The sequence below is a fragment of the Hyalella azteca genome, unplaced genomic scaffold (assembly GCF_000764305.2).
Source record: "Hyalella azteca isolate HAZT.00-mixed unplaced genomic scaffold, Hazt_2.0.2 contig16423, whole genome shotgun sequence".
NCBI lineage: Eukaryota > Metazoa > Arthropoda > Malacostraca > Amphipoda > Hyalellidae > Hyalella > Hyalella azteca.
This window is the reverse complement of record NW_025946247.1, coordinates 3,345-15,123: the sequence shown is the minus strand read 5'-3', so window position 1 is coordinate 15,123 and position 11,779 is coordinate 3,345. Positions and strand designations below refer to the sequence as shown.

At 38.3% G+C, this 11,779-nt stretch overlaps 1 protein-coding gene across 1 annotated transcript; it reads right to left on the bottom strand.

The window, feature by feature from the left end:
• Positions 1–6,362: 6,362 nt before the first annotated feature.
• On the bottom strand, positions 6,363–10,156 carry LOC108666745. Its single transcript, XM_018153666.1, has one exon. The coding sequence runs from the start codon at positions 9,650–9,652 to the stop codon at positions 8,336–8,338; it is 1,317 nt and encodes a 438-aa protein (XP_018009155.1). The 5' UTR covers positions 9,653–10,156; the 3' UTR covers positions 6,363–8,335.
• Positions 10,157–11,779: the final 1,623 nt, after the last annotated feature.

The window sequence follows — 11,779 nt, the reverse complement described above, 5'->3', positions numbered from 1 at the left end:
TCGCAGCACTGCATCTTCCAGACACCTTTTGTTGCTTTCTCGGTAACGCGATGTATGTATCAGCCTGGGTTGTTAGGCATCAACGCTCTGTAGTCTACGGATGTTACTACCAGCATTAATTTACTAGCTAATTATTTAATGAGTTGTTTTTCTGAAGTTTGGTATTATTTTTGTGGCCTTTATGCTCATTTATAAAGCATAAGTTGCCGGCTCAATTTAGGAATTGAATATATTTGTCAGTTTTCGCTGCCATCGATTTCAATGGTAGAATGAACTTATCCTCCATTTTAAAAACTCGCCTACTGATCGAACACAGATCGTTTCGCAGTTAAACCATTCTCATGGGCATGATTAACTATTAATTTTGATGGCAGTACAAATATCTCTTTGCAATGAGTATCAATGGGTCATCTTTGTATCTCTTTGTGGTGCAATGCCATAGAAGTTATCGGATGAACTTCATGGTTATAATTTAAAGTTCTCGTGTCAATTTTCAACGAATCCCAATAATGAAAGTCTACAATGGACCGTGCTAAAGCCGTATAGATTTTTGTTGTAGTCCATCGATTGGGGTCTGGTTGTTACTGTTTGAGTACCAGGGCCCATACTTTCCAAAAAAGCTAAGAGATCGTAAGTTCATCAGCCAATCATTGACGGCCTTTCAAGCAAAATACACCAATTATAGATAAGAAAATAGAGCGTAAATACGTACGTTCACTTAGCAAATTTTGAAAGTATGGATACGATACGAAATAAGTACGAAATGCTTTACTGTGAGCACACGATGCCGGCAATAAGGGCAGCGGGCTTGATACTGAACACGCATCCAGCTCAGAGTATTTGGTGGCCTAAAACACTGCTTTGAGATGAATCCTCAAAAATTAAAATATAAAATTTGAAAGAAATAACAACATTTTAAATTTGCTTTCATGCGCGATTCACGATTCACGGGTCATACGTCGGAACGTCGGAATCCCTAGCAGCAAAGTTGCATGGATTTCAACATATAAGTCTTCGACATACTTTGAATAACCAACTCGTGGAGATTGTTCTCGCACTAACAATTTTACTAGCACTAAGGCTATCATGTGGTGGTGGTGCGCCGACCTGTACGAAGGATGCCAGGCAAGATGAATCCTCATGACTTCCTTATAGGATAATTGTTTTTGCGTTGATCGCTTCCATGCACATACAACCACAGTCAAATAGGTGAAAAAATTGAGCCATTATTACCTTTTTTGATGATCACAAATGAGAAGAAATGTAATTGAGACGCAAACCTCTGCACTCACTTGATTATTTTGCTCTAATTGTAAGCTCCATCTGCTATAATGCACTTTGGTTATCATTATGATTTATTTAATCAATTTGGTTATCGGACTTTGATTTATTTAATCAATTGTGGCTATAGTCTTTTTCACTTGGTTTTAGTGTACGTAATGGGGCCTTTGTTTGACTTTTAACACATAATCGATATCCATAACTGAGTGCAGGTTTGCAAATGACAGTAATTTGACGTTGCGAACGGATTTATTGGCAGTCTGATAATAATTATTGATGCGAGGGAATCCATTTATCCCCAACGCGATTATTATAAAAAATTCCAATGACATTTATTCGCCGCAATAAAACAATTTTGAGCTCCTGGTCGAACTTTACACGCAATAGACAAGCAATCTACTTTTTAACAAAAATATAATGCGTTCAAATCTTTAAATAACTTTGTTGGTATATTAGCTAACACATACATGTTATGTGCCTTAGAATTAAGATCATATTCAGCTGAAAAATCGTTATTGGTCCGTATAGTTAAATAATTACATTAAATATATCTTAAATTTTAAAGGTAAATGGCATTCCGATGAAACATAGTTGCTTCTAAATAGCCCTAGTTTTTCAAAATCTAAATGAAGTTATATTATTGTGATTAATACATGCATATTTGGATCTTCACTCGATTTAATAATTTCTTACGACATTCATTAATTGCTATAATTCACTGACATTTGTATCTGTCAATATTTTACTAATAATTGTATTCATGAATATTTTACTAATAATCATATTCGTGAAAATCTTACTCATGTTCGTAAGCGTGAATTTGAACCAATTCGTGCTTAAGCGATCTAGACTCACGTTTTGGCACAGACATAAAAGGGTTTATGTCTGAAGCCCCCCCCCCAAAAAAAAAGATTTTCCAATTTATTTTCATAGCCCAGCCTGAAGATCCAAATCACATGCATTGGGTTCATAATGGATGGTTAATCAACAACAGCTTTCAACGAACATGGCCGGTTAACCAATTTTAAAAGTGCTGGGTTCACTTTACATGCAAAGTTTATTATGCACGCACTATCATGTGTTTACTCATCAAACATGCACTATTGTATTCAGGAGTGCAAATCCATTGTCTATCGTAATTCATGAAGCAATAGCACTATGATCCCACGTAATGATAGTTGTTATGAACTGCACTTTATCACAGGTGACCGCGCCAGCAGCCAAAGCCAGTAGCGAGCCTCTGGTGCTGCGTGTTCATGTAGCGTAGTGCATGGCAACGATTACGGTCGTTGTATTGACAAGCACGTAGCCCGTGGAGCCACTATATTGCACCAACTCCATCCTGAACCTGCCGATAAACGACCGTGTTCTGCAGGCAACACGTATCTTTAATACGAATGTAAAGCCTTTTTCCCCTGCCTCGCACAAATTAAATCGTAAACCTGGCGATATACGACCGTGTTCTGCAGGCAACATGTATCTCTGATACAAAAGTAAAGCTTTTTTGTCCGGCCTTGCACCAACTAAATCGTAAACCTGGCGATATACGGCCGTATTCTGCAGGCTACACGTATCTTTGATATTTTTCCCTGCCTCGCACTAACTAAATCGTAAACTTGTTGACATACGACCGTGTTCTGCAGGCAACACGTATCTTTGATACGAAAGTAAAGATTTTTTCTCTTGTCTCGCACCAACTAAATCGTAAACTTGTCGATATACTACCGTGTTCTGCAGGCAACATGTATCTTTGATACGGGAGTGAAGATTCGTAATGCGTATAGGAGTTTTTTTGCGAGACGTGTGATTCGCCGTTGAAATTATTTGCATGGGATTATCTGCTATTTGTCCTCAGTCTGACGTAAATATGCAAATAAGAAAATGAATAAATTAATATGTAGTGGCTTTAATGTTGCAACTGTTGGAATGAGAGAAGTTGAATATAGATATTTCAATAATACAGAATTTTATGCAGCTGCATAGAGCTATTATTTAAATTCATCTGTCATAAAATCAGTTAAATATAACTCATCTGATACAATATAATTGTATCGGAAAAGCTTAAAGAACTTTTGCCATACCATCTTACAGAACAAAAGTCGACATAAGTAAAGGTTATTATCAGTTATCGTTCACCAGATAAGAGCTGATAGCAGCAATGTGGCCAAAACACGTTCACTCAGCGGCTTTACTGCATGGAGCTACAGGAGATAACACGATACTTTTATTGATCGCATCACTAAAAAATTTTTATTCACGCGCCTTAAATGAAAATCAAGAAAAATTTTAACAAGATTCCATTAATTCCTAGAACAAGTTCAGAACAGAGTCGAAACGTGCTTTTGTAAGCTATTTTTTTAATTAATTTGAAAATGTTTTCAAGCTTCTACACCAGAAGACAACATAATTTCTTTAAGGCCACGGTTGACGCAGCAGCAAGGCAATTTTTTTTATCATTGTGAAATGTTCATGTGATGCCGTAGCAACTTGCTGTTGTGAATTAAGCGTATAGTGGCAATGCAAGGGCAGGATAACTACGAATATTTTAAGTAACGCGACTAAATGCTGATACAATTGTTAGATATTAGCAAGCTTCGCGATCGGCTAGCGCGCGCCTTCTTTATATTACGTGCGATGCAATTGCAGGAATAAGCGTTGAAAAAATACGTTGAATAACAAATTATTTAAATTATTCATAGCTATTTCTGCAGCAGCGTGTCATTATACGCTCCAAATTGTTTGCTGGCCAGAGGGCATAGATTTTTTTAATGATTTGCGTATATATTTTATGAAGGCCTGGACGAAATTTTGCATGTAGTGCATTACTCAAACTGGTTAATTAGATGTCTGGTTAATTCGATGAAAGACTTTGTAGTGAGTTATTGCTATAAAAATTATTTCTTTCATTGTTATACCAAATTATTTTCTTCTAAATGGCCGATTTCGACGTTATTTTCGCTTCTCCACATCATGTGTTGGGGTTAAAAGTTTCGAGAGGCTTTCGCGACCACTACAACAGGCTTGAAGAATATGATATATTGCAGAACACAGTGAATCTATTAAGAAATGACACGATCAACAAATTAATACATCATCGCACAGCGCAAATTCACCGTGTGCAAATTCACAAAGAACGTGAATTCACGCGCAAATTCAGCGCGTGAGTTCACAAAGAAATTTATTTTACTTGTTTTTATCGCATCAATTGTTATTGGCGCAAAGGCAATGAAAGAAAGTGTAAGCAAATGCTAATTGCCTAAAATACTGATTATGGAGGTCAATACGGTTATGGAGGTCAACAGTGTCGAGACAAAAAATGTTCACTCTGAAATACGTTATTATTTATTAGAAATGTCGGGGATGCCAGTTTTTACTAATCGTAGTAGAAATGTTTAGTATACTACGTTTAACTAGTTACTGATTTCCCTTTATCGATCGTTAATGAACTACTCCAACTGCAGATATAAAGGCTTTTGGTGCTTGAGACATGTACATTATTGCTCATTCATTGTACAATGTAATAGTTACAATATAATTATTTCATCAGGAGCAATGTTATTTCCTGCCTAAATCCGGCCATACTGATAGTAAACAATGAAGATTGTTTACTAATTGCCAGGATTGTAAGCAGTAGATGTAAAGTTATTTATAATCCACCATATTACACCATAATAATAATCACAACCATATTGGTTTTCGGTATATGAATGACAGATTGAATCATTTAGACGATTATATCAATACTGTACCTTTCTTAACTAATGCTTTTCCGTACGACGACGTCGCTACGTAACTACGCAATCAATCCCAATCATTGAAAGAAATGCAATACTGTTACAATCGCCATAGTATACTGTAAGGATTTAGTCATTTATACTACAAAATAGCGGTTATCCCGTCATTACGGATATAAGTTTATTGCGGACCGGAACTTACTAGGGACGAGTTATTTTAGATATTAGGGTTGTTGACTTTACGATCTCATCCTCGGCAGAAGTCTCCTTCTGATCCATATATCATTTGTACATACTGATTGCACCTGCTGTAATAAAGATAATGTGGGAACTCGTGATCTATCTCCTGTGATGTGTCAAAGCTGATGTAGAGAACCCAAGAGTATTACTACATATACAGTATTATACTATTATTTCAATATAAACACAATAATGAACACGATACCGAGTAATTTATTGCTGTGTTTAGCCCCCAACAACGTCACCTGCCTCTGCTGAAAGCATAAGTCGAACCATGACTTAAATTCTGTAAAATTTGCCGTTGAATCAAGTGATATGGATTGAAATTAGTACGTGAATTCAACCTAATCTCATGAAATAAATAAGTGTCGATGATAGATTTCAGATATATTTTTATTAATTCTAAAATTATGCGTTACCTGACATTTGAGAATTTAAACACGTTAGTTAACCGATAGAATAGATTCAGCTTCAAAGTTATAAATCAGCAAGTTTAATTGTAAGCAATAAACTTTTATTTTTTGGTTTCTGTCCTTGTAATCATAATTCCGTTTTGTAAATTGCAACCAAAATTCCGTTTTGCTCGCATTCGCTTGACTACGGAAAACACCGACACGCGTGCGACGGTAGGGGAGCGCAGCCGTGCACCACCAATTTTGTGCACCAATAAGCCTTGAATCGAACGCCTTGGATCTCTCCGGATATCCACCAATCAGCCGTGCACCACTCGGCTTTGTCCTCTTCCGGCCTTGACCACCACCTGCCGTGCACCACCAGGTCGCGGATCGAATTCTGACTTCCTGGTATCGTTAAATTACGTAATTTTACGTTCACCGCATCTGAGGTTAGGTTTCAGATAGCATAGTTCTGTTCCAAAATTTATCGTCCTTCGACAAGTAGCCGTTCGACCGAGGGCTGGTTCGACCCACGGCCTAGATACGGACGGCTTGAAGTGTTGAAGGCTACGTTCCGGAAGGCAGGAATCATGATGGTCCATTACATCCAGGGCAGTTGTGGTCTTCGGCAGGCGACCCCGACGGTAGTGCTTTTGAGAGGCGTTTCCATTCACAGTATCTTTTTCATTTAGTGGAGAAAGAATTACAGGTTTATCAGAAATATTTAATAATCAGTGGATGATTATTTTCAAAATAAAGCGCTGTGGCTTGCAAAATTACTGCAAGCCTCATTTGTGAACGGAGGGACTCTGTGCCCTTGCTGAAGATGAACAGTTTTCATTGCCAGATAACGAGTTTAGTACATGGACGAATTTCGATTCATTGACAACAATCGATCCTGCCCGCTCTGGGAAACGAAAATTTTCAGTTCATCGATGTTGAATTACGTCAGGAATAGGACATCATTTGATGATGTAAAGATACTTAAAGATTCGTATACCTCACAAAACAATCCCGTTATATCCTCTCCGTCTCTTTTATTTTGCTACCTAAATAAGTGGTATGTGAGTGTTCCCTTTAATATAGGAAACCCTTATTCAACTGGCCGAGGGATAGAATAGAATAGAATAGAATTTTCAGGGAGGAATAGGCACACCAATACCATTATATTATATAAACATATTTAACCCCGGAAAATGATTAGTGACCCTTACGAGAATATGTTTTAGTCTTAATTGGTTGTCCCGGGGTAGAAACTTTGCTCATTGTAAATTACTACCGCTTTGGCTTCCGCCGGCATCACCACGTCGGCTTTTTAATAAGGCTTGGATTTTCAACGAGAGTGGTGCGTGGCTGTGGCAGAGACTCTGGACCATTAAAGTTCTATTATTCGGATTGCCCGAGCGGGCAATAGACCGACTCACCTACCTCTGCAGGGAAATATTCACATAAAGCTGTCGAGGCAAACAATTTCTATTTCTATGCTAACTGAAAGCTATGCATTGGATTGCGACCCGCAGAGAAAAATGTTGTTTCTGTCTAACGAACAAACTCGCTTGAATGCTATGGCAGCTTTACCAATGACCGACCATGGTCTTTCTAAGAACCAAGCATATACTTTGTAGCTTATTCTATTTTTATAATGTATCCGTTATACTTGGAAATAATTATGTGGTTATGCTACTGTTAGCGAGCCGTGTTGCGAGTAAAGAAGAAAATATTAATCGAATTTCTATTATTCGTTATTTTTTATGATATTAGCTAATACATTGGCCGTTCGAAATAGTGAACGCCTTCAGCTTAATTACAGCTTTGAGAGTGATATAATTTTCTCGCATTCAAATCTATTACACGTTAAGATAATTGTTTCATAGAAAAGAAGTGGGGCTATTCCTGCTTACAATATATGTACAGCGTACTGGATAAAGGCGTCGAAGGCCATGCAGCGTTATGGCCTTGGTCAAATGCAAAGAATTATTAATAATCAATTATAATGTAATTTTTCATGCAAATAGATTAATTGATTGCAAAACGTGGATGGTCAATGATCGAAGTTGCTTAAAAATAAACCTGGAATAAGTATATTATAAGACTTCTAAAATTTCGTGCGTTTGAAAGTTGCTTCGATATTTCAGCACAATAATACTTTTGACTGACTTGGGAAATCGCTGGTTTCACAACCTAAGGAAGTTAGCATAAGTCCTAAGTTCTATGGAGATATTTGCGAGGATGAAATTTTTGTTAGAATGATAAAGTGATACGTCAAGACAATTATCTGAGCTGGCTCATAAAAAGATATGCGAAGCCGGTGGACAATCTACAAATTTGAACCATAGCAAGGGAGATCGTGGTCAAATTATCATTGCTGAAATTAATATTTCTATAGCTGAGCTCATCATTAATAAAGATAATGATGCACGAATATATCAAGAATGTGGGTAAATAGATCGCAAAATTGCATGAGCTTCGTGAGTATATACAGACTTGAGCATGGAAATTGCGTACAAAATTCTAGTGAAAGTTAAAGGCCAAGAAGAAGTTGAAGGGTAATCGATAGTGAAAAGAATTGTCTGCAAACACCCTGATTATCACCTAACGAGGACCATATTAGGGCTATTGGGACATCTCTCTCTCTCCGCCACGTGAGTGTTAGTTAGAGAGAGATGCTCAAAACCCAGTCATGTCTCATAGATCACTCGCGTCAGATGGCATGGGATCTTTCTTAAGAGTCTTGAGCACGAGGTGACCGTCGTCGTCAGGGTTCACCAGCTTCGAGCAAAGGTACAAGAAGCCGCACGAGAGGATGAAGAGGAAGGCAGGGACGCAAGTGGCCAGCAGAAGATACATTTTGGTTTCTTCAGGGTTGAAGACCGCCATCACGAAGTCGTTGTGAGATTTGGTGTAGAAACAAGGGAACCGGTCTCTGGTTCTCCCATCTCGTTCATCGTGTCTGTGGTTCTTGAAAAAGTGCGTGCATTTCTTGCTCAAGGTGTTCGTACATGCCTCAGAGTTGATGCGGAGTTTCGTGTCGTTGACGACCTGCAGAGCCTCTTCGGGATCGATGAGCCACCCGCGGGTCTCGCCCGTCGCGATATGGTACTTGATCAGGTCTCGGAAGTCACGCATGTCCCTGATTCTTCTCATTTCCCCAAGCGTTGCATTGAAGCAGTCGTCCATGAGGTATCCATTCTCGGTAGGAGTGATGTATGTGCAGAAAAGCATCAACACTTCTGAAGCCGATTGCCAGCTAGGGTTTTTGCCAAGATTTTGGATCACGTCTGTGCCGTTTGAGGCTGTGACTTTCTTACACTTCCTAGTTATTATTCTCTCCTTGCTGAATATCATGGAGTTGATGTTGTCGATCTCAAGATTGGAGCACTTTCTTTCGCAGTAATCGTAATGTGGAACATCATAGAGCCTGAGACATTCGCCTGCCGTGCAAGACACGACTCCGATTAGTCGTGTCTGACACTTCTCTTCGTTGCAGACTATGGGAAGACGACTGATGTTCCGCGCACGGCATTCGTAAGCCGGAGACATCAATCTGCACTCGTTAGGGTCTGGCTTGGAGCAATTGTATACGCCGTCTAGATCCTGACACTCACCTGTTCTGCATCTAAAAGGCACTGCGGCTGATACATTCAAAGCTGAACAAGCCTTATCCATTTGTTCAGGTTCACATTCTTCTAAGGTGACGTTCGAACCTCTCAATCGCGGCCGTACGTAGATTTGTAGGCACACAGCCGGGTCTTTGGAAAGGCACCACTCTCTACACGATGCCCAATCACATTTCTTTGGCGTACCATCTGGGTTGGTCTTGAGATTATTGTTCTCAGTTTGAACTGTGGAACACATTATAGGTGCTATACTTATTCCCATGAGCAGCTCATCTTTTGAAGGAATTATCACAATGACTGCAAGGTACAGCATTGCTACTCCTGAGAGTATTGCAGTCATTTGACAAATCATGATCACGCCGCACAACTTCTTTTCCATCGTCATGTCGGCGGTTGGGTCGATGAAGTGGACTCTTATAAGGAACTAGTGCCCGTTATTGACACTCTTGCGCCAGTCGGCACTGCAGCACTGCAGCCCAAATATGCTTTATTTCTCGAGTCCCTGCACTTTGTTTGAGTCTGTTTGGTCACGGCCTTATTTGCAAATCCTGTTTTGAATGATGCTCGGTAAATGTTACATTATTTCATGTAAAACTTACTGACTGAATTAATTTTTATAAATAATACCATTGGTTACACACATATATTTGCTACGATTGTTTTTTTCTGTGTTTAATTAAAGAATAACTAAATGCACGATAAATAATCGACTCTTTGGGATTACGTGAACAATTTCTGTTCATCGGTCTGCAGTGTCAATTGAATTCCATAAATAGTTCACAACTGAAAGAGAAAACAAAAAGTATTTTAACAAAATGTCTCGATAAAATTCTGTTACAACCGTCAAATGCAACAATTGATGTTTTTTCTGCTAATGATCACATCGGTTTACAGTGTCAATTGAATTCTGTAAATAGTTCACACCTGAAAGAGAAAACAAAAAGTATTTGAAAAAATGTTTAAATAAAAATCTATTACAACCGTCAAATGCAACAATTGATGTTTTTTCTGCTAATGATCACAGGTGATTTTATTTACGAAAATTTCTTCACTAATTTCACGAAGTTCATGGTCCTAAGTCATCAAAACTACTTGGCAATCCGTTATTTATGCCTTTGATTGTGAGGTATAATTAAATCAGGGACAACTATTATAATCTTGCAATGATTTGCAATGAAAATGGTAATATAATATTTTATTGGTACCATATATATGTAACAGCACTTATTTTAATCACAACTAACTATTGTTGTTTAGTCAAAATAATTGTCGGGAATATAACTGGCTCCTAAAAAAAAGGAAATTATTTAGAATACCTTCTGCAAATTAATAGCGTTTCTCACGCAGCAAAAAAAGCATTTCACTTTCAAATTTCCCATTCTTAATTAAATTTTTTATGTGCGAATACCTTCTGCAAATTAATAGTGTAATTAACACGCAGCAAAAAAGCATTTCACTTGCAAATTTCCCATTAATTATCTAATTCCATATGTGCGTCTTGGTATCAATATTACGAAGCACGTGGTCATGCCACGCTGCCATTGTTAAAAAATACACATCCACATTCCGTTAATCGAGGTTAGCAGTTCATCGGTCATAACACTGGCACTACTCAATATAATTGCTATAGGAACAACATTAATATCACCTTTTATTATTCTCGAATATCAAGGCATATCAAGATTTTCTTTCAATTGAATGTCATACTTCAATATTTTCACGAAATTTCGTCCTGAAAAACAAGGTTAAGGAAGAGCTGCAGTGAAAGTGTATATATAGTGAGAATTGTACGAGTATAATGAAATCGTGAACGAATCAATTAAAAGAACAGATAGGAGAACACCAGTATGAGAAACAGGAGAAAGAAAGGCAAAAGAATTACTGTTATAAAGAAACTAAATTAAAAATTAACTGCTATAAAGGATATAGGCAGAAGCAAAAGTAACAGTTTTCCAAAGAAATGACGTTGAAACAACGTTTATTACGACTGATTTCGTTGAAACAACGTTGAGAACGAGTTGATTTCATTAGAACAGCCTTGATTCCGAATAGATCTCTTTAGAACAGCGTTGAATATTGGTTAATTTCGTTGAAACAACGCGATTTCAACGTCAAATGTCTTGTAGAGCGGGAGAGGAGCAAGAGCACCAGAGAGCTGGACCGCGTCGCACTGCAGCGCGGACTGGACTCGAGCCTGGAATGGTGCAGTGGCTGGGACAATTGCAGGGCTCAGGGTGTGGTGCGACTGGGTTGCCTAGCGCTATAGCCACAACAAATCGGCTTCGTTAACACCCGCTCGATCTCTAACATTCTCCTCTATCTTAACACTTATAAGGTTCGTTAACACCCGCTAGATTTCTAATGTTCTCTCTCTGCTTCTATCTTAACACTTATAAATACTTAAACCCTTGTGCACACCTAGCGCTATAGCCACAACAAATCGGCTTCGTTAACACCCGCTCGATCTCTAACATTCTCCTCTATCTTAACACTTATAAGGCTTCGTTAACAC

What these genes read in the sequence shown, in the direction of transcription:
- LOC108666745 (XM_018153666.1), bottom strand. Translation starts at nt 9,652, where the DNA reads ATGACGATGGAAAAGAAGTTGTGCGGCGTGATCATGATTTGTCAAATG.